The sequence below is a fragment of the Pectinophora gossypiella genome, chromosome 8, assembly GCF_024362695.1.
Source record: "Pectinophora gossypiella chromosome 8, ilPecGoss1.1, whole genome shotgun sequence".
NCBI classification, from domain to species: domain Eukaryota; kingdom Metazoa; phylum Arthropoda; class Insecta; order Lepidoptera; family Gelechiidae; genus Pectinophora; species Pectinophora gossypiella.
This window is the reverse complement of record NC_065411.1, coordinates 17,450,594-17,473,043: the sequence shown is the minus strand read 5'-3', so window position 1 is coordinate 17,473,043 and position 22,450 is coordinate 17,450,594. Positions and strand designations below refer to the sequence as shown.

Below are 22,450 nucleotides of genomic sequence, written 5' to 3'. Positions count from 1 at the left end.
GTCCGCTCTGTTGCCTCCTTCCGCGCCACCACGTCCTCACGGAAGGAGACCATCACATTCAGCGTTCCCCTGCCGCCAACCATGGCGTTGACCATGGGTGGCAGCAGGAGGACGCTGCCAACCACTCAACGGCACGTTGTTACGCCCACGCCGGACGGACCCCCGGCGTGTTTGGCTGCTCTGACAGCCGCTGCCTCCATCTTCGCAGCAGGCTGTATCGAGCGCACTCCTCCCTGCGGCCTGCCATTACTGGCCGGTCGTCATCGCCACCTGCGATGGCTGCCTCGGTGCTTGGCCAGGGACTGGAATCTTAGCAGTCCCTTTTCTGCCCTTCTTCGGCCGTGCGCACTTCCGACCCCCGGTTGCATGGTTTGCAGGTTTCCCTGCAGCCTTGCAAACGGGGCAGTGGAGGTCGCCGGTACATGACGACGCCATGTGACCTTCCTGCCCGCACCGGAAGCAGTTCCGGCTTCGGTCGACCTGCGAATTGCACTGGAGCCCAGTATGCCCAATCTCGAAGCACTTGAAGCACTTCATTGGCCTGGGCCCCAGTGCACGCACCCGAGCTGAACTCCAGCCGACCAGGAGTCGCCCGCGTTCCAGCAACGTTTTGGCAGCCCCGATAGGGCACTCGATTAGCGCGCTGCCCACGCCAAACACGCCAACCCGGATAGGGCCGACCTTGACATGCTCCGGAGAGCATTTTCCGACCTCAGACACGGCAGCCGTGATGCTCTCCGCAGTCGCCGAGTCGTCCAGCCCGGAGACGACCACATCGGTACATCTCACCGGGCAAGCCACCTTGACGGTATCTGGGAGGACCTCTTTCAGCTTCGCTGCAAGGAGTTCGGCCTTGTCTGCGCTCTCCTTTCCGGGGATCTCGAGCACTCGAGCCCCGGTGGCAGCCAGACGGAAGCGCAGGCCGTCTATTCCTAGCTGTTTGAGGTTTACTCCCATCTTCGCCCTGGTGAGCACCTGGGCATACGTCACTCCCTCGGCGATCGTCTCCGGACGCAAGGTCAGGGTGACCACAGCCGACCTAGGAGGGCGCAGAGCCTTTGCCTCTTCACTGCCTCTCGCCTTTTTCGGCTTTGCCTGTCCGCGCGGCCTTGTAGTGACTACATGGCTCGCCGGAGGCTTGCTGGGCGCAGTCTGGGCTGTGGGAGTGGCATCGGCTTTGCGCGCCTTCTTCTTCCCCTTCTTGCCTTTCCCTTTCCGCACCACGTCGCTCCACGTCTCCGCAGGTGGCTGCGCTCCCTGCAAGGGGGTCGCTTCGCCACGTGTGGGCGCTGGGGTGGGAAGGTCTGCTGCTGGGGCAGCCTTTTTGGCTGCCTTGGCGGCAGGGGCTTTGGCAGGTGGGAGTTTGGCTGCCTTTGTAGCCTGTGGCTGAGCTCCCTTTGCCTGCGGAGCAGGCTTGTTCAGGTCCGCTTGCAGCGGCGGACGGAACGCCGACGGTGGGAGGAGGCGGTTTTCCAGCCTGGCCAGCTTGATATCGATCATACGATCGATGTCCGACAGTATGGCTGACCGCTGGTCCGCCTCACTCCTTCTCTCCTCCTGGGATGCAGGCGCCTTGGCGCGGGAGTTCTCAGCGGAGAGACGCGCAAGGTCCTCGCGGAGTTTGATCATCTCCCCGCTGAGGCTCTCCACCCTTCTCCGCAGTTCTGCGTTCTCAGAACGCAGAACCCGGACTTCCTCATCGGAGGTCCTCTCCGTTAAAGCCGCCACAGCCTGTTCTATCTGCGTGGCGGCTTTCTTCAGGGCGTTCACGAACGTGCCCTTGAGGTTCTTGGATTTGCGAGCAACGTCAAGGATGACCTTGACGCTGCTCTCCACCCTCCCCTCAAGGCAGTCCGCAGGCACTGCCGCAAGCTCCCTGGTCGACTCGAGGACCTCCGATTCGTCCAGGAGTTCGAGCTCCGCTCTTTGGGCACTGACCAAGGCCTCCTTCGCCTTGGCCAGACCAACGTAATGCCCAGTGGTGGGCGGCCTTCCCCTGCCGCGCTTGGCTGCACGGTTCGGAGTAGCCGCAGCGATGGATGAGCCTGCTCCTGACTCATCACTGCTCCCCGCCTCCGGGGCCCTCCGCTTTTTGCGCCGCTTGTCGCCAGCGGCCAGATCTCCGTCCGAGTAGGAGACAGCTGTATCCATCCCCGAGCAGTCGGATTCCGTTTCCGAGATGGGCACAGCTGCCCCTACCATAGGCCCTCGCAGGCCTCTCGCCATGCTCTCCGAGCTGCCCCCAGTCATGGCCCTGTATGTTTTGGGAGGCACCTTTTCCTTCGACCACCGGTGCTTGCCGCTAAGCACCGGCGATTTCGGGTCCATGGATGACCCACCCGTCCCTTTCCCCTTGCGGGGCTCGTCAGCTGCACTTGAGCAGCTGCTTATATCGTCGTCGGATAGGACGGCCGCCCCCGGATTGGTGGTATCCGCAGGCAGTGCCGTTCCTTCCCCAGATCGCGCGCAATCATGTCCACGTTTCTCGCCAAAGTCGTCAATTAGATCGGTCCGTTTATTTTTAGATTTTAATACGTCCACAAGCTCCACAATTGGTTTTTTATCCATATTATTAATTGATCCCACGAGAATGAGGGAAGTATACAGTCCACCCGGGCAGTGCCCTCTGTACCCGGGTAACCCTAATCCGCCTGGGGGGTCGGGCGGTGCCCCAGCGATGGCCGCTCGCTACCGGAGATATCCCCTCCGCCACCTGCAACAGGCGCCTCACGCCGCGCAAGACCCGAAGGTGCCCCAACGTGAGACTTTGGGAGATTTTTTAGTGAGGTTTACTCCTCTTGGGGCCGGCCGGTTAAGGCAAGCCCCCCTGGCCCTGAGACATGCCGCGAGACATGACCACCGCAAGTCAGGGTAACAGGTTCGCCCGACTGTGGCCGAAGCCTGTCCGCCAGCCGTACATTGACGACCGACGAACCAGCCGCGCGAAGGCGGAATTCGCCTCCTCCCTGCGGATTTTTTATAGAGGTTATCTCCTCGCAGCCCCCTCCACTCAGTGTGAAGGCGGCCCCCGTTCCTGCGACCCCACCAAGTGCAGGCTTACGGGTTGCCCGACGGTGGCCGAAGCCGTTGCCCGCCCAGAGTTGTCTGAGCGGACCCGCCGCGCGTTGGGTTCTTCTTAGCTTCACTGTGGAAGTGATATGGAGTAAGCGGCATTTCCAATCACTTCCACAGCTACTGAGCCCCCCCGCCACGACAAGGCGAGAACCCATTGGGGGGAACCTAACCTTTTTTTTTTTTTTTTTTTTTTTTTTTTTTTTTTTTTTTTTTTTTTTTTTTTTTTTTTTTTTTTTTTTTTTTTTTTTTTTTAACGTTGGGAAATGCGTTACGCATACCACGCCGCCCGGGGGGACGACGTGGTTATGTGGGACTCCCCGGAAAAGCCGGTATACCCACTAAAACCCAACGGTGTTCCTCCTCGCCGCCATGTGGCGGGGATGCGGGAACGCAATTGCACACAACCGCGTCCCCGCCGGCGGATGCCCTCTTGGGCCCTGCGCCTATGGGGGCGCATCAAGCGCCTCCCCCACCGCCGAGGGCTGCCCGGAACACTTGGGCAGCCCTACAGCACGGGACCTATGTTGTGGACGGCGGTCCCCCGACCACCGTCCACAGGTCCCCGTTAGGGCGGAGCTCTGTCCATTCAAGGAACGGTGTCCATCTGCTCCGCCCCGGCCCTCTTGGCCTTGCGCTTCTGCCGCTTCGGCTTCGGCGCACCCTTCTGCGGACCTTTGACTGCCGGCTTGGCAGCAGAAATGCATCCGCTGCCACCGATGGAGTGAGCCGCCGGTTTGCCTGCCGTCGCACAGACGGGGCAATGGGGCTCAGCCGAGCAGTCTCGCGCCTGATGGTCGGGTTGACCGCAGCGGAAGCACAGTCGGCTGCGGTCAACCTCGCAGGAGCACTTGACCCCGAGGTGCCCGGGCTCCAGACAGCGATAGCACCGTGCCGGTCTGGATTCGAGGAGCCTTACTCTGGCCGACGTCCACCCGACCAGTAGTCGGCCAGAGTCGGACAGCCTCTTGGCGGCCGCCACCGGACAGCTGAGCCAGAGGGAGCCGTCACCTCTTGGCCCAACGACGATCCGCCCATGCTTCACGTCGTCGACCGCGCACCCTCCTTCCTTGGCGACAGCGTCAGCCACCTCAATGGCGTCGGCTGAGTCGTCCAGCCCAGTGACGCGGATTTCCGCGCGCTTCACCGGACGGACGACTCTGACCGCTTCCGGGCTGAGGACCTCTCTCAGCTTCTTAGCGAGAGAGTCCGCCTTCGCCGCCGAGCCTTCCCCTCCGATCTCAAGCAGGCGCGCACCCGTCGCCGCCCTGCGGAACCGCATGTTGCTGATTCCGAGGTCAGCGAGGGAGACGCGCCGCTTGGCGTCGGAGAGGATCGAGGCGTAAGTTACGCCTCTCTCCTCGACTCCGGGCACCAAGGTCAGCGATACCGCTGCCGTTCTTGGTGTCCGGAGCTTTGCCCTCTTCTGGGCCGTGGGCTGAGGCTTTGGCGGCTCTTTGGCCGCTTTGGCCGCTTTGGCCGCCTTGTTCTTGGCCTTTCGGCCAACAACAGCGGTCCACGGCTCCGCCGTTGGTGCAGGGGCAGGCTGGCGCCGAGCCTCTGCTGCCTCCTGTGCAGCCAGACTTTTCTTCTTGCTCTTCCCCTTCTTTCCCGAAGAAGGGGGAGCAGAAGAGGCCTGGCTGTTTGTGGGAGCCTCTTTGACAGGCTTGGGGGGAACCTAACCTTTTTTTTTTTTTTTTTTTTTTTTTTTTTTTTTTTTTTTTTTTTTAACGTTGGGAAATGCGTTACGCATACCACGCCGCCCGGGGGGACGACGTGGTTATGTGGGACTCCCCGGGAAACCCGGTATACCCACTAAAACCCAACGGTGTTCCTCCTCGCCGCCATGTGGCGGGGATGCGGGAACGCAATTGCACACAACCGCGTCCCCGCCGGCGGATGCCCTCTTGGGCCCAGCGCCTATGGGGGCGCAACAAGCGCCTCCCCCTCCGCCGAGGGCTGCCCGGAACACTTGGGGAGCCCTACAGCACGGGACCTATGTTGTGGATGGCGGTCCCCCGACCACCATCCACAGGTCCCCGTCAGGGTGGAGCTGGATCCATTCATTGAACGGTATCCATCCGCTCCACCCCGGCCCTCTTGGCCTTGGCCTTCTTGGCCTTGCGCTTCCCCTTCTTCGGGGCGCTCTTCTTCTCCGGGGCCTGGTTCTTTGGCTTGTTTGCCGCAGAAACACAGCCAGTCCCCCCGATCGAGTGTGACGCCGGCTTGCCCGCAGCCTCACACACTGGGCAGTGAGGCTCGGCGTCACAATCTCGTGCCCTGTGGTTCGATTGTCCGCAGCGGAAGCACAGTTGGCTGCGGTCGAACTCACAGGTGCACTTAACCCCCATGTGGCCCGGCTCCAGGCAGCGGAAGCACCTCATTGGTCTTGGGCTGAGGAGCCTCGCTCTTGCCGATGTCCATCCGACCTGGACCCTGCCGGAGCCGGCCACCTTTTTTGCAGCGGTGACGGGACAGCTCACCCAGAGGGAGCCGTCTCCCCGCGGACCGACCACGACTCTGCCGCATTTAACTGCTTCGGAGGAGCACCCTCCCTCCTTGGCAATCGCCTCCGCCACCTCAAAGGCGTCAGCCGAATCGTCCAACCCTGTGATGCGGATTTCCGCCCGCTTCACAGGCCTGGCGACCCGGACCGCCTCGGGGCTCAGGACCTCCTTTAGCTTATTAGCCAAGGAGTCCGCCTTCTCGGCTGAGGCCTCACCCCCAACCTCCAGCATGCGTGCCCCGGTTGCGGTCCTGCGGAACCTCAAGCTGTCGATCTTGAGGTCCGCAAGACGGACACGCTGCTTGGCGTCGGAGAGGATGGACGCGTACGTCACACCCCTCTCCTCCGCCCCCGGTGCCAGGGTGAGCGTCACCGCTGCAGTTTTGGGCGCGCGGAGCCTCACTTTTGCGCGCGCCGTGGGCTGGGCCTTTTGCGGCTCCTTCGCGCCTTTGGCCGCCTTAGCCTTGGCCTTGGCCTTTCGGCCAACGACTGCCGTCCAGGGCAGCTCCTCCGGTGTGGAGGCAGGCTGACGCCGTGCCTCTGCTGCCTCCTGCGCAGCCAGGCTTTTCTTCTTGCTTTTCCCCTTCTTTCCCGAAGAAGGGGGAGCAGAAGAGGCCTGGCTGTTCGTGGGAGCCTCATTGGCGGGCTTTGGTTTTACGCCTGGCCCTGCCGTGGGGCGGCCACTGCCACTTGTGTGAACGACCGGGGCCCCCGCTGGCTCTTTGGGAGCAGGGTTTGCCCTGGCAGCTTTGGCGTCTGCTGCAAGTGGCGGCCGTCGACGGGGTTCCGGCAGGAGGCGGTCCTCAATGCCGGCCAGTCTAGCGTTCAGCATAGTGCCGAACGCTTCGACATTCGCCCGAGAGACCTCCTCCAACAGTTGCCGGAGACCTGGCTCTGGATGTTGTTGAGCTGGTCGCTGCCGCAACTCCTGGAGGTCGCGGCGCAGGTCAGCGACCTCCTTCCTCAACTGGGAGTTCGCGGCTTCCAGCCGCGTAACTTCATCCGACATTGTCCGGGCCCTGATCTGGGACATTGCGTCCTGGATGCCCTTTACGGCGTCCTTCAGGGCCCGAACGTACGTCCCCTTAAGTTGAGAGGACCTGGTGGCGACCATCGTAATGGTCTCCAGCGAGGTCCTCACAACATTAGTTAGGGCAGCGGACGTCTGCTGCTCTTCCTCCTCCTGAGTCGTTGGTTGGGGGCTGGGCTGTAGAGAGGCCCTAGCCTCCCTAGCTCCTCGAGCCACGTCAGCGACCTCCGCTTCGGCCACAAGCCGGAGACTCTCCGCAAGCTCCCGGTTGTATGCGGCCCTGGCTGCGGCCAGGCCCACATACTTCCCGGTAGAGGGCGGGCGTCCTCTCCCTCTCTTCGATCTTAGAGCGTCCCTTTCAAGGGGCGACCCAGCCGAGTCTCCCGAGTCGTCCTCCATGTCAAGGTCTGATCGGTTCCTTTTCAGGAACCGTTTTCCGACCGACAACTCTGACCCCACTGTTACCATACTAGCACAGGAGGAGTCGTCGTCCGAGTCCATAGACTCCTCCTCCCGGCTAGCGGGCTTTGCGGTGACTGGCGGGTCGCAGCGCGTCAACACTACGCTCAGTCGGCGCCCCTTCTCGACTTCGAGTAGCCGATCCTTGCCGCTAAGGATCGGCTCTCCGGAGTCAACTCCCTTCTCCTCTGTCCCCTTCCGGAGACGGCTGGCGCAAGCGCCTAGGCCAGGGCCCTGCAACGCTTCCGGGGTGGTGGTTCCCGGTTGCATCGCAGGGTGCCCCGCGGACTTAGTGCCCGCTTTGCGGCCGCAAATCGTCAGTGCCGGAGCACGCTTTTGTTTTCTTTCTCCTTCTTCTTCTCCCATTCCTGCTTCTCTGCCTCCTCCTTTCAGCTCCGAAAATTCGGCTATATTATATTTTGAAGATTCCATTTTTAGACCCACGAGTATGGGGGAAAGGGTGGTCCATCCGGGCAGTGCCCCCTGTACCCGGATAACCCTAATACCGCTGGGGTGCGGGAGGTGCCCCAGGGTTGGTCGCTAGCTGGCGGAGAATACCCCCTCCGCCACCTTCCGGCGCCCCGACGCCGCGCGAAGGCCCGAAGGCACCTCAACGCCGGGACTTTGGGGGTTTTTTATTGAGGTTGGCTCCTCTTGGGCCGGCCGACCAAGGCAAGCCCCTTGGTCCTGGTAGGCCGCGAGACATGTCCACGACACCTAACCAGGATAACAAGTTTGGCGACGGTGGCCGAAGCCTGTCCGACGGGCATGTATTCATGGCCGCCGAACCCGTCACCGACGGCGCCTCGCGCCTCCTCCTCCAGGTGGATTTTTTAAAGAGGTTGTCTCCTCGCGGCCCCCCCCACTTGCGTGGGAGCGGCCCCCACGCCTCGGAATACCGAGGGTTGCGGGTGGCCCGACGGCCGCCGTGCAATACGAACGACCGCCGCGCGCAGGCGAAACGCCCCCTCCTGGCGGTTTTTTACAGAGGTTGTCTCCTCGCGGCCCCCTCCACTCAATGTGGAAGCGGCCCCCGACCCCTTTGGCGCCCCACCACAAAGCGCTAAGGGGTTACGGGTTGCGCAGCGATGGACTTTGCCACCGCCGCGCTGGATTCTTCTTAGCTTCACTGCATCATTGGGCTAAAGCGGCACCCGCCGATGCAGCTACTGAGCCCCCCCGCCACGACAAGGCGAGAATCCATTGGGGGGGGGGGGGGAACCTAACCTAACCTAACCTAACCTAACCTAACCTAACCTTTTTTTTTTTTTTTTTTTAACGTTGGGAAATGCATTTACGCATACCCGCCGCCATGGGGATGACGACGGGTTATGTGGGACTCCGGGATCTCAAGTATCCCGCCTACCCACTAAAACCCAACGGTGTTCATCTTGCCGCCTGAGTGGGAGCCACGGGGACGCGCCCGCATACATCCGCGACTCCCAGGCGGTGTCCATACGGACCCGGCTCGGTGAGCACTGTGGTGCTCTTAATCGTCAGTGACGCGCGGAACACACGCGCGCCTACCAACACGGGGACTTAGTGCCGGGTGACGGACGCCCCCCGCATCCGTCACCAGCATCCCCACTTACGGGACGCGCCGATCATGCGCCAACCTCCTCCGTCCCACCCGAGTCCGACGGATCGGGTCAGACGCAGGATCGGCCTCCCGCGACCTCTCGGCGGCCTCCTTCTGCGCCACCACGTCCTCGCAGAAGGAGTATACCGCCCTCCAGGCCCTCTCGCTGCCGACCATGGCCGAGACCACGGCAGGCAACGACAGATCCTGGCCCACCACGCACCTGAGTCGCGTCCGCGACTCAGCCCATTCTGGGCATGCGGCGAGAGTATGGTCCGCCGTATCCTCGGCGGCGCCGCAATGGTGGCAGACTGGGGTCGGCTCTCTTCCAGCGACCCTGCACAGGTATCTGCCAAAGCAGCCATGCCCGGACAGGACCTGCGTCAGGCGGAAAGAGAGCGCCCCGAACCGTCTATCGACCCATTCGTCTAGAACGGGTCGTATCGCCCCCACTGTTCTGTGACCAGCGCTCGGCGACTCCAACGTTTGCAGCCATCTCAGGAGGGTATCTCGACGAGCGTTATGTCTCAGTCTCGAGATCTCCTCCGGAGACGGCGCACCACCGTCAGCACGCGCTCGAGCCGTGTGTTGGTAAACACTGGCCAGAACTGTGGCGTCCAACTCCCATGGGGGGGTACCGGCCAAGGCGCAAGCAGCCTCGAACGAGATGGTACGGTACCCCCTCACCACTCTTGTGGCCATGGCTCTTTGAGGCCTCCTCAAGAGGGCCCTGTTATGGGCGCTAAGAGCGTCTACCCATATGGGAGCGCCATACAGGGCCATTGATCGGACCACCCCGCAGTACAGGCGTCGGCAGCCCACCTTTGGTCCACCAATGTTTGGCAGCAGCCGGCTAAGCGCGCCAGCAGCAGCAACCAGTCTTGGCGCCAAGCCGGTGAAGTGCGCACGGAAGTTCCATCGGCTGTCTAGGACGAGGCCTAGGTAACGCATCGTCGATTTGACGCCGATGGAAACTCCCCCCACCACTATGTGCGCACCAGTTGGCGGCGCTGCTCGAGGCCCATGGAAGCACAAGGCTTCCGACTTGGACAGTGCCACCTCAAGACCCAGCTGTCTTATTTTCCCCACCACGTGAGCCACGCCCGCCGTAGCGAGAATGGCAGCCTCTCGGTAGGTGCTGCTTCGAGCCGTCACAAGGGTATCGTCGGCGTAACAAGTTACGTCGACCCCTCGGAGATTCGCTCCACGCAGCACCCAGTCGTAGCCAATGTTCCACAGGAGCGGGCCGAGGACCGAACCCTGTGGAACACCGCACGACACTGACCACTCTCGCCATCCCTCAGACGCCGGGAAGCTCACGGCCCTCACGGAGAGGTATGCCGCTAGCAACCGGCGGAGGTACGGGGGCACCTCGTGGTACTTGAGCGCTTCCCGGATGCAGCTCCAGGGCAGGGTGTTGAAGGCGTTGGCGATGTCCAGAGACACCGCCAAGACGACCTCCCCCCGAGCTACAGCGGCGTCCGCTAGGGCCCTCACCCGCGCAATAGCGTCGATGGTGGATCTGCCCCGGCGGAAACCGAACTGGTATGCGCTCAAGTCCGGACCGACATCCTCAAGGTGCTCGATGATCCGAGCGGCGATAACTCGCTCGAGGAGCTTACTCGCCTCATCAAGCAGCACTATGGGCCTATAAGCAGACGGTGCATCTGCCGGCCTACCGTCTTTTTTAATCAGGACCAGTTTCCCCGTTTTCCAACGGTGCGGAAACTGGCCCCTCGCCAGGCAAGCTGTAAAAAGAGCCCTCAGCCATGGCTCTAACGCGTCCTCTGCCCTTAGGGCAGCAACCCACACACGGCCGGGAATACCATCGGGGCCTGGGGCGGTGTTTTTGGCCTGAAGCCTGCGTACCGCCACCCGCAGCTCTGCCTCGGTCACAGGGGGCACCTCTGCCTCATTGTTCGTGGCGTCTTCGTCTGGCTCGCCGCGCAGTGCCATCGGTGGAGGCGTGTGTTCAGGCCTGTTCGGAAACAGGGCCGACACGACTTGGCTCACAAGCTCCGGCTGGAGGCTCTGAGTCAGTGGGGGAGCCCAGGGGCGAAGCTTACGCCTCACCATCCTGTACGGCCTGCCCCACGGATCGGCGTCAAGAGACTCCAGCATCTCTCGTTCCGCCAAGTCTTTGGCCTCACCGATAGCCACCTGCAGGGCCCTCTTGGCCTCTCTATACGCATCGGCGGCCTGTGCTGTGAGCACCTCGTCTCGGATGCGACGTCTTCGGCTTCTGGTGTACCGGCGCCTCGCCTCTACGCAGGACGCGCGTAGCTGCGAGAGTTCGGCGGACCACCAGTACACCGCTCGCCGACCAGGAAGCGCTCTGACTCGCGGCATACAGGCATCGCAAACTCTTGCGATAGCCGCCTGTATTGCCTCAGCTTCCGTCTCGACATCCTGAGAGACCCCGGGATGGAGCCACGCCTCTATGATGACCGCCTCCTCCAGCGCGTCATAATCGAGGCGCTTTAATGCCCACTTGGGACCGTTGCCTTCCAGGGCTCGGATCGGGCTCGTCGGGGTAGCAGGGAGCGTGGACACACTGAATCGGATGTACAAGTGGTCCGACAGCGTCTCCACGCCCTCCTGCACTTCCCAGCTCTGAACACAGCGCGCCAGGGCAGCGTCCGCGAACGTAACGTCCACGATAGAGCCGCCCTGTTGCCGCACGCACGTGTTCACCGATCCACGGTTGACAACGGTCAATCCGGCGGTCAGCGCCCACTCTTCAACTGCCTCGCCACGACTATCTGTCGCCGGGCAGCCCCAGGCCGTCGACTTGGCGTTCAAGTCGCCAGCGACTATCACACGGACAGTGCGCCTCCGCCCCACAAGCACACCGACCTCAAGCAAGAACTGCTCGAAGTCGGACAGGCTGCGGTTTGGCGAGAAGTACACGCTGACCAGTGTGACATCGCCTAGGACAGCGGCAGCATAGCCCCCACCCCGCACAATGTGCGCAAATGGAGGCAATCCCGCCCCAGTCCGTGTAACCAGTGCCGCCATTCCGGTCCGGTCACCAACCCAGTTCTCCCTAGGAGGGACTGAGTATGGCTCCGAAACCATCGCCACGTCAATCAGCCACTCTGCCATGCTCTGGATCAACAGGTCCTGAGCCCTGGCAGAGTGGTTAATGTTGGCCTGTAGAGCGTTTAGAGCCATCAATTGATGCTCATGTGCTCTTCACCGGCTCGTCCCGCAGCTTGCGGGGGGGAAGGACGCGGGGGAACCTTTGGTCCATTGCGGTTCTTCCTTCTACTTCTGGATTGGGCAGTACATGTTGAACCGCCCAATCGGTGCTCTGCCGGTCTTCGCGCCGCCTCGCACACTGTGCAGTGCGGGGTGGCAGAACACTCCGAAGATTGGTGGCCGGTTTGGCCACATCGGTAGCATTGAGTGCTACGATCCACTTCGGAGTCACACAGGGCATGAGTATGACCGACCTCGAAGCATCTGTAACACCGCATAGGACGTGGCTCCAGGACCTTGACCTGCGCGGAGGTCCAGCCCACCAAGAGGCGACCGCCATCAGCCACCTTTTTGGCGGCTGCTATGGGACAGCTCAGCAGGATTGAACCCATTCCGCCTGCACCCTCGCGGATAGCGCCAGCCTTGATTGTGTCGGCCGTGCATCCTCCGGCTTTGGCAACTGCCTCCACCACCTCCTGAGTGGAGACGGAGTCATCCAGTCCCACAATGCGCATGTTTGCGCACTTTGTGGGTCTGGAGACTTTTACAACGTCTCCGCTCATCGACTCTCTCAACTTTGTGGCTAAGGAGTCGGCCTTCTCGGTGCTTGTAGCACCCGCAACTTCCAACACACGTGCGCCGGTTGCTGCCTTGCGAATCCTGAGGCTCGTGATACCAAGGCTCTGTATATCAACCTTGGATTTGGCTTCTCTCAGGATATCCGCGTATGTTGTTCCTCTCTCCGCTGCCGCTGGCTGTAGCTGCACAACCACCGCAGCCGAACGCGGAGGACGCAGCTTTGGCGCCTTGGGGCGTTGCAGCGGTTGGGCTGAGGCCACCTTCTGCTTACGACCTTTGCCGACAACAGTCCAGCCGGCGCCAGCAGGCCCTGAAGGTGGGGGACAGGCCCCACTCTGGCCATTGGTCCCTCCCTTCTTTTTCCTGTTCCTCCCCCCTCGCGTCTTCCTCTTTTTCGGAGGCGCAGAGGCCGAACTACTGGCCGCCGCAGTCGGGCCTTGCAAGGCCGCAGACGGGGCAGCACGCGAGGTGCTAGCGGCCGTGGCCGCTGTGGCAGTCGCTTTCTTAGCCACAGTTGTGGCGGGAGCCTTCGCTGCAGCAGCAGACGCCTTCGCTGCAGCAGCGTATGAGAGCGCGTTTTTCCGATCCGCCGCCAGCGGTGGACGCGTCACTTTTGGAGGCAGGAGCCGGTCCTCCAGGCCTGCCAGCTTCGCATCGATCATGAAGCCAACTTGGCTTATGATCTGCGCGACTAGGCCTTCCTCTTTATCAGACACGGCTCTACTGCTCGTGGCTGGCGGCGGATTCGCACGTCTTGCTGGTAAGGAGCGCACAGCTCTCGGCGCCGACTCCGGTTGCGGGCTCTCTGCAAGCGGTTCGGGAGCAGGCGACGGCACTCTCTGAGTTGGATTCAAAGAGGCCTTGAGCTGGCGCATCTCGCCACGGAGCACGTCTATCTCCTTTTGCTGCGCGTCAAGTTTCGCCTGTTGGCGAGCATTCTGTTCCTGCAGCTTGCGCGTTTCATCGCTGGTAGACGTGGCATGCAGGGCAGACAGAGACTCTTGGAGTAGCTGTGCGGCATCCTTCAGGGCACGTACGAACGTACCCTTCAGTTGTCCCGATTTCACAGCTACGTTGCGAACGATGCCAATCGCCTCTTTCGCCTTCTCATGCAGCTCTGCAGCCGTAAGCGAGACGGCTTCTGAGCCTGAGTCCATCAGCTGGGTTTCCGTCTCCGACGATGGGTTGGACCGTCGGAGGTAGAAAGTCCTCTTGGCCGCTTTGGCCACTTCTTCCTCGGCTTGCAGCCTGAGCGCTTCGCGCACGGCACGGTTATGTTCGGCCTTGGCTTTCGCAAGGCCGACGTATTCGCCGGTAGTGGGAGGGCGTCCCCTACCCCTCTTGGCCCGAGCCCTGAGGACGGGCGAGCCGCGTGCTGTTTCCGGCACTTGGCTGCCATCGTCAGAGGACGGGTCCGAAAGCGAAGCTGTCTTCCGCTTTCGCCACAGCTTGCCCTCCGGAAGGGAGGTCACACTCTCCATCGAGCACACTGTCCTTAGACTACTCACTTCGTCCGAGGACGAAGCGGAGTAAGGACGTGACCTTGGCTGCTCTGACTGAGCACTAGGCCCAGGAGCAGCTCCTTCAGCATTAGGTGCTGACTTCGAAATCGGTGTGGGGATGCGCTCCAGCACCACCCGCACTTCGGGAAGTGCGGATGGTGTTGGCGCGCGCGAGTCTTGTCCGGTAGTAGTGGCGTCGAACGCCGGGTAGAAGTCTACCCTTTGAGTCGGGGATTTACGAAGGCTATCGGAGCCTACGGAGCGATCGCAGCCCCCCCCACATACGATTGGGGGCCTTAAGCTGGATTCACCGGTTTCCCGGCTGCCAGCGTGGGTAGTTGAATTTTTGAGCGCTTCCATGGTCCAGTACATCTGGGACGGTTTTATTTACTGGGGTTGTCTCCCCAGGGTAGTCCTAGCGGCCTGACCGTCAGACCATCCAGCCCATCGCCGGACACCACCAACTTAAGCTTGCGGTAATTTTTTACAGAGGTTGTCTTCCTCGCGGCCCCCTCCGCTCAGTGCGAAGGCGGCCCCCGCTCCAGACAGCGTTGCGTCTGGGCTACGGGTCGGGCCGACGGTGGCCGAAGCCATTGCCCGGCATTGCTGCCGGACCCGCCGCCCCTGCCAACGGTGGAGCCGAAGCCCCTGTCGTCTGGCCGAAGCCAGAGACGCCGTCGGATGGTCACCCTCCTGTGTCCACTCTGCGCACCACCTCGTCCCTGCAGAGGGCCACGAGCAAGGGTGACTCCACCACGCTGTTTTGGTCCGCGCCGGCCGAAGCCGGTACCCCCCCATATCTGGGGGGGCATTCCCCTATCCGCCACCTGGGGACGCGCCCGATGGGAGATCAGCAACTCCACACGGGAACCTAACCTAACCTAACCTAACCTAACCTTTTTTTTTTTTTTTTTTTTTTTTTTTTTTTTTTTTTTTTTTTTAACGAGGAGAAATCCGTCATGGATACCCAGCCGCCCGGGGAAAGCGACTGGGTTATGTGAGACTCCTACTCACTAAAACTCCTCGGTGTTCAGCAGCCTCCGCCTATTGGCGGGTGTGCGGGGACGTTTACACACTCTTCCGTGCACCCGCCGGCGCCGTCCGGAACGGACGCTCCCAGGGTTCAGGGTGGGAGGAGTGCAGTCCACCCTGACCTCCGCTTTTATGTGGTCTGCCGGAACACACGACAGACCACATCCTCCGTGAGCCCTTGATGGATTCGAGCGGCGGAATTTCCCCGCTTCCGCCGCCCGAGGGCTTGTTGACCGGGCAAGAGTCGGCGAGCATTACCCCCCTTCTCCGCCCAGTTTGCCAACGTCGGATAGGATCCGAGAGGGGGACGTCCCCTCGGGTCCGCTCTGTTGCCTCCTTCCGCGCCACCACGTCCTCACGGAAGGAGACCATCACATTCAGCGTTCCCCTGCCGCCAACCACGGCGTTGACCATGGGTGGCAGCAGGAGGCCGCTGCCAACCACACAACGGCACGTTGTTACGCCCACGCCGGACGGACCCCCGGCGTGTTTGGCTGCTCTGACAGCCGCTGCCTCCATCTTCGCAGCAGGCTGTGTTGAGCGCACTCCTCCCTGTGGCCTGCCATTACGGGCCGGTCGTCATCGCTTCCTGCGATGGCTGCCTCGGAACCTAACCTAACCTAACCTAACCTAACCTAACCTTTTTTTTTTTTTTTTTTTTTTTTTTTTTTTTTTTTTTTTTAACGTTGGGAAATGCGTTACGCATACCACGCCGCCCGGGGGGACGACGTGGTTATGTGGGACTCCCCGGGAAACCCGGTATACCCACTAAAACCCAACGGTGTTCCTCCTCGCCGCCATGTGGCGGGGATGCGGGAACGCAATTGCACACAACCGCGTCCCCGCCGGCGGATGCCCTCTTGGGCCCAGCGCCTATGGGGGCGCAACAAGCGCCTCCCCCTCCGCCGAGGGCTGCCCGGAACACTTGGGGAGCCCTACGGCACGGGACCTATGTTGTGGATGGCGGTCCCCCGACCACCATCCACAGGTCCCCGTCAAGGTGGAGCTGGATCCGTTTATCCAACGGTATCCATCCGCTCCACCCCGGCCTTCTTGGCCTTGGCCTTGGTCTTCTTGGCCTTGCGTTTCCCTTTCGATTTAGGGACGCTCGTCGGGGCCTGGTTTCCCGGCTTGTTAGCCGCGGAAACACAACCGCTCCCACCGATCGAGTGTGACGCCGGCTTGCCCGCAGCCTCACACACTGGACAGTGAGGCTCGGCGTCACAGTCTCGTGCCCTGTGGTTCGGTTGACCGCAGCGGAAGCACAGTTGGCTGCGGTCGAACTCACAGGTGCACTTGACCCCGATGTGGCCCGGCTCCAGGCAGCGGAAGCACCTCATCGGTCTTGGGATGAGGAGCCTCGCTCTTGCCGAAGTCCACCCAACCTGGATCCGGCCGGAGCCGGCCACCTTCTTGGCAGCGGTGACTGGGCAGCTCACCCAGAGGGAGCCGTCTCCTCGCGGACCAACCACCAATCTTCCGCACTTTATTGCGTCGGAGGAGCACCCTCCCTCCTTCGCAATGGCCTCCGCCACCTCAAAGGCGTCGGCCGAATCGTCCAGCCCCGTGATGCGGATTTCCGCCCGCTTCACAGGCCTGGCGACCCGGACCGCCTCAGGGCTCAGTACCTCCCTGAGCTTGCTGGCCAAGGAGTCGGCCTTCTCAGCCGAGGCCTCACCCCCGACCTCCAGCATTCGAGCCCCGGTCGCTGTCTTGCGGAACCCCAAGCTGCCGATCCCAAGGTCCGCAAGACGGACACGCTGCTTGGCGTCTGTGAGGATCGACGCGTATGTGACGCCCCTCTCTTCGGCCCCTGGCACCAAGGTGAGCGTCACTGCAGCGGTTTTGGGCGTGCGGAGCCTCACCTTCGCGCGCGCCGTGGACTGGGCCTTTGTCGGCTCTTTGGCCGCTTTGGCCGCCTTGTTCTTGGCCTTTCGGCCAACAACAGCGGTCCACGGCTCCGCCGTTGGTGCAGGGGCAGGCTGGCGCCGAGCCTGTGCTGCCTCCTGTGCAGCCAGGCTTTTCTTCTTGCCCTTCCCCTTCTTTCCTGAAGAAGGGGGTGCAGAAGAAGCCTGGCTGATCGTGGGGGCCTCTTTGACGGCCTTTGGTTTCGCGCTTGGCGCTGTCAAGGGGCGACCACTGCCGCTTGTAGAAGCGGCCGGGGCCCCCGATGGCTCAGGGTGAGCCGGGTCGGCCTTGGCGCTTCTGATATCCGCTGCGAGCGGAGGTCTCCTACGCGGCTCCGGGAGGAGACGGTCTTCAATCCCGGCCAACCGAGCGTTCAGCATATTGCCGAACATCTCAGCGTTGGCGCGGGCTGTCTCCTCCAGTAGCTGCCGGAGGCTTGGCTCCGAGCTCTGAGGCTGGGAGGGTCGCTGCCGCAACTCTTGCAAGTCGCGGCGCAGTTCGGCGACTTCCCTCGTGAGCTTGGAGTTAGCGGCCTCCAGCCGCATGACCTCTTCGGACATCGTCCGCTCCCTAATTTGGGACACGGCCTCCTGGATGCCCCTCACCGCATCCTTTAGGGCCCGAACATATGTTCCCTTTAATTGCGAAGACTTCGTGGCAACCATTGTTATGGTTTCCAGCGAAGTCTTCACAATGCCGGCTAGTGCAGCGCTCGTCTGCTCCTCGTCTTGGGTTACTGAGTGGGGGCTGGGCTGTAAAGAGGCCCTAGCCTCCCTCAGATTCCGGGCCATTCCCGCCACCTCTGCCTCTGCCTCAAGCCGAAGGCTCTCGGCCAGCTCGTGGTTGTATGCCGCCCTGGCTGCGGCCAGGCCGACATACTTACCAGTGGAGGAGGGCGGACGACCTCTCCCCCTCTTAGACCTTTGGCCTGCCTCGAAGGGCGACGCAGGCGAGTCCGACTCCTCGGCCTCAGCGTCCGACCGGTTCCTTTTCAGGAACCGTCTTCCGCCCGACAACTCAGACCCCACCGTCACCATGCTGGCGCAGGAGGAATCATCGTCCGAGTCCATGGACTCCTCCTCCCGGCTAGCGGTCTTCGTGGTGACAGGCGTGTCGCAGCGTGTTAATACCACGCTGAGTCGCCTCTCCTTCTCAACTTCCGACAGCAGATCCTTGCCGCTTAGGATCGGCTGTACGGAGTTGACACCCTCCACAGTCCCCTTGCGGAGACGGGTGGCGCGAGCGCCTAGGCCAGGGCAGAGTGCCGCTTCCGGGGTGGTGGATCCCGGTTGCGCCACTGCATGCCCCGCGGACTTAGTGTCCGCATGAAGGCCGGTAAACGACTGTGCCTGAGCACGCTTTATCTCTTCTCCTACTTCTCCCTTCCTCTTCTCTTCACACCCAACGTCCAGCTCCGAATTCTCGGCTTTGTTATTAGAAAAATCCATTTTGAGTCCCACGAGTGTGGGGGAAAGGGTGGTCCATCCGGGCAGTGCCCCCTGTACCCGGATAACCCTAATACCACTGGGGTGCGGGAGGTGCCCCAGGGTTGGTCGCTAGCTGGCGGAGAATACCCCCTCCGCCACCTTCCGGCGCCCCGACGCCGCGCGAAGGCCCGAAGGCACCTCAACGCCGGGACTTTGGGGGTTTTTTATTGAGGTTGGCTCCTCTTGGGCCGGCCGACCAAGGCAAGCCCCTTGGTCCTGGTAGGCCGCGAGACATGTCCACGACACCTGACCAGGATAACAAGTTTGGCGACGGTGGCCGAAGCCTGTCCGACGGGCATGTATTCATGGCCGCCGAACCCGTCACCGACGGCGCCACGCGCCTCCTCCTCCGGGTTGGATTTTTTAAAGAGGTTGTCTCCTCGCGGCCCCCCCCACTTGTGTGGGAGCGGCCCCCACGCCTCGGAATACCGAGGGTTGCGGGTGGCCCGACGGCCGCCGTGCAATACGAACGACCGCCGCGCGCAAGGCGAAACGCCTCCTCCCGGCGGTTTTTTACAGAGGTTGTCTCCTCGCGGCCCCCTCCACTCATGTGGAAGCGGCCCCCGACCCTTTGGCGCCCCACCACAAAGCGCTAAGGGTTACGGGTTGCGCAGCGGTGGACTTTGCCACCGCCGCGCTGGATTCTTCTTAGCTTCACTGCATCATTGGGCTAAAGCGGCACCCGCCGATGCAGCTACTGAGCCCCCCCGCCACGACAAGGCGAGAATCCATTGGGGGGGTAACCTAACCTAACCTAACCTAACCTAACCTAACCTAACCTAACCTAACCTAACCTAACCTAACCTTTTTTTTTTTTTTTTTTTTTTTTTTTTTTTTTTTTTTTTTTTTTTTAACGTTGGGAAATGCGTTACGCATACCACGCCGCCCGGGGGGACGACGTGGTTATGTGGGACTCCCCGGAAAAGCCGGTATACCCACTAAAACCCAACGGTGTTCCTCCTCGCCGCCATGTGGCGGGGACACGGGAACGCAGCTGCACACAACCGCGTCCCCGCCGGCGGATGCCCTCTTGGGCCCAGCGCCTATGGGAGCGCAACAAGCGCCTCCCCCACCGCCGAGGGCTGCCCGGAACACTTGGGCAGCCCTACAGCACGGGACCTATGTTGTGGACGGCGGTCCCCCGACCACCGTCCACAGGTCCCCTTTAGGGCGGAGCTCTGTCCATTCAAGGAACGGTGTCCATCTGCTCCGCCCCGGCCCTCTTGGCCTTACGCTTTGGCCGCTTCGGCTTCCGCGCACCCTTCTTGGGACTTTTGGCTGCCGGCTTTGTGGCGGCGGAAATACATCCGCTGCCACCGATGGAATGAGCCGCCGGTTTGCCTGCCGTCGCACAGACGGGGCAGTGGGGCTCAGCCGTGCAGTCCCGCGCCTGATGGTCGGGTTGACCGCAGCGGAAGCACAGACGGCTGCGGTCAACCTCGCAGGAGCACTTTGCTCCGAGGTGCCCGGGCTCCAGACAGCGGTAGCACCGCGCCGGTCTGGGGTCGAGGAGCCTTACTCTGGCCGACGTCCACCCGACCAGTAGTCGGCCAGAGTCGGACAGCCTCTTGGCGGCCGCGACTGGGCAGCTGACCCAGAGGGAGCCGTCACCTCTCGGCCCGACGACGATCCGCCCATGCTTCACGTCGTCGACCGCGCACCCTCCTTCTTTGGCCACTGCGTCGGCCACCTCAATGGCGTCGGCTGAGTCGTCCAGCCCAGTGACGCGGATTTCCGCGCGCTTCACTGGGCGGACGACCTTGACCGCGTCGGGACTCAGGACCTCTCGCAGCTTTTTAGCCAGAGAGTCCGCCTTAGCCGCCGAGTCCTCCCCTCCGATCTCAAGCAGGCGCGCACCCGTCGCCGCCCTGCGGAACCTCATGTTGTTGATTCCGAGGTCCGCTAGGGAGACGCGCCGCTTGGCATCGGAGAGGATAGAGGCGTATGTTACGCCTCTCTCCTCGACTCCGGGCACCAACGTCAGCGATACCGCTGCCGTTCTTGGTGTCCGGAGCTTTGCCCTCTTCTGGGCCGTGGGCCGAGGCTTTTGCGGCTCTTTGGCCGCTTTGGCCGCTTTGGCCGCCTTGTTCTTGGCCTTTCGGCCAACAACGGCGGTCCACGGCTCCATCGCTGGTGTAGAGGCAGGCTGACGCCGAGCCTCTGCTGCCTCCTGTGCAGCCAGGCTCTTCTTCTTGCTCTTCCCCTTCTTTCCCGAAGAAGGGGGAGCAGAAGAGGCCTGGCTGTTCGTGGGAGCCTCTTTGGCGGGCTTTGGCTTTACGCCTGGCCCTGCCATGGGGCGGCCACTACCGCTTGTAGAGGCGGCCGGGGCCCCCGCTGGCTCAGGGTGAGCCGGGTCTGCCTTGGCGCCTCTGACGTCCGCTGCGAGCGGAGGTCTCCTGCGGGGCTCCGGGAGGAGACGATCTTCAATCCCGGCCAACCGAGCGTTCAGCATATTGCCGAACATCTCAGCGTTGGCGCGGGCTGTCTCCTCCAGTATCTGCCGGAGGCTTGACTCCGAGCTCTGAGGCTGGGAGGGTCGCTGCCGCAACTCTTGCAAGTCGCGGCGCAGATCGGCGACTTCCCTCGTGAGCTTGGAGTTAGCGGCCTCCAGCCGCATGACCTCTTCGGACATCGTCCGCTCCCTGATTTGGGACACGGCCTCCTGGATGCCCCTCACCGCATCCTTCAGGGCCCGGACGTATGTCCCTTTCAGCTGCGAAGACTTCGTGGCGACCATTGTAATGGTTTCCAGCGAAGCCTTCACAACGCTGGCCAGTGCAGCGCTCGTCTGCTCGGCATCCTCCTCTTGGGCAGCAAGGTGGGGGCTGGGCTGTAAAGAGGCCCTAGCCTCCCTCAGGTTCCGAGCCATCCCTGCTACCTCAGCCTCTGCCTCCAGCCGCAGGCTTTCGGCCAGCTCCTGGTTGTATGCCGCCCTGGCTGCGGCCAGGCCGACATACTTCCCAGTGGAGGAGGGGCGGCCTCTTCCCCTTTTAGACCTGTGGCCTGCCCCCTCAAGGAGCGACCCAGGCGAGTCCGACTCTTCGGCCTCGGGGTCCGACCTATTCCTTTTTAGGAAGAGTCTTCTCGGGCCCGACACCTCCGACCCCACCGTGATCATGCTAGCGCTAGAGGAGTCGTCGTCCGAGTCCATAGACTCCTCCTCCCGGCTAGCAGTCTTCGCGGCGATAGGCGTGTCGCAGCGCGTTAGCACTACGCTGAGCCGCCTCTCTCTCTCGATTTCGGGTACCCGATCCCTGCCGCTAGGGATCGGCCTCCCGAAATCATCTCCTCCCTCGTCTATCCCCTTACAGGGACGTGCGGCGCAAGCGCCTTGGCCAGGGCGCTGCAGCGCTTCCGGGGTGGTGGATCCCGGTTGCGCCACAGTATGCCCCGCGAACTTAGTGTCCGCATGAAGGCCGGTATGCTGCTGTGCCTGAGCACTCTTAAAATCTCCCGTTCCATCTCCTCGCCCTATCTTTTTCAGCTTCGACGCATCGACTGCATTAGTTTTTAAATTGTCCATTTTAGTCCCACGAGTATGGGGGAAAGGGTGGTCCATCCGGGCAGTGCCCCCTGTACCCGGATAACCCTAATACCACTGGGGTGCGGGAGGTGCCCCAGGGTTGGTCGCTAGCTGGCGGAGAATACCCCCTCCGCCACCTTCCGGCGCCCCGACGCCGCGCGAAGGCCCGAAGGCACCTCAACGCCGGGACTTTGGGGGTTTTTTATTGAGGTTGGCTCCTCTTGGGCCGGCCGACCAAGGCAAGCCCCTTGGTCCTGGTAGGCCGCGAGACATGTCCACGACACCTGACCAGGATAACAAGTTTGGCGACGGTGGCCGAAGCCTGTCCGACGGGCATGTATTCATGGCCGCCGAACCCGTCACCGACGGCGCTACGCGCCCTCCTCCTCCGGGTGGATTTTTTAAAGAGGTTGTCTCCTCGCGGCCCCCCCCACTTGTGTGGGAGCGGCCCCCACGCCTCGGAATACCGAGGGTTGCGGGTGGCCCGACGGCCGCCGTGCAATACGAACGACCGCCGCGCGCAAGGCGAAAAACGCCTCCTCCCGGCGGTTTTTTACAGAGGTTGTCTCCTC

The 22,450-nt window shown here is 62.3% G+C and overlaps 3 protein-coding genes across 3 annotated transcripts; all 3 read right to left on the bottom strand.

The window, feature by feature from the left end:
• Positions 1-246: 246 nt before the first annotated feature.
• Positions 247-2,568, bottom strand: LOC126369171 (uncharacterized). The gene has a single exon (XM_050013467.1). The coding sequence runs from the start codon at positions 2,566-2,568 to the stop codon at positions 247-249; it is 2,322 nt and encodes a 773-aa protein (XP_049869424.1).
• A 9,251-nt stretch (positions 2,569-11,819) lies between these two features.
• On the bottom strand, positions 11,820-14,288 carry LOC126369170 (uncharacterized). Its single transcript, XM_050013466.1, has one exon. The coding sequence runs from the start codon at positions 14,286-14,288 to the stop codon at positions 11,820-11,822; it is 2,469 nt and encodes an 822-aa protein (XP_049869423.1).
• Positions 14,289-19,541: 5,253 nt separating this feature from the next.
• LOC126369169 (uncharacterized) lies at positions 19,542-21,878 on the bottom strand. The gene has a single exon (XM_050013465.1). The coding sequence runs from the start codon at positions 21,876-21,878 to the stop codon at positions 19,542-19,544; it is 2,337 nt and encodes a 778-aa protein (XP_049869422.1).
• Positions 21,879-22,450: the final 572 nt, after the last annotated feature.

Coding starts and splice junctions, on each gene's coding strand:
- LOC126369171 (XM_050013467.1), bottom strand. CDS start 2,568: ATGGATAAAAAACCAATTGTGGAGCTTGTGGACGTATTAAAATCTAAA.
- LOC126369170 (XM_050013466.1), bottom strand. CDS start 14,288: ATGGAAGCGCTCAAAAATTCAACTACCCACGCTGGCAGCCGGGAAACC.
- LOC126369169 (XM_050013465.1), bottom strand. CDS start 21,878: ATGGACAATTTAAAAACTAATGCAGTCGATGCGTCGAAGCTGAAAAAG.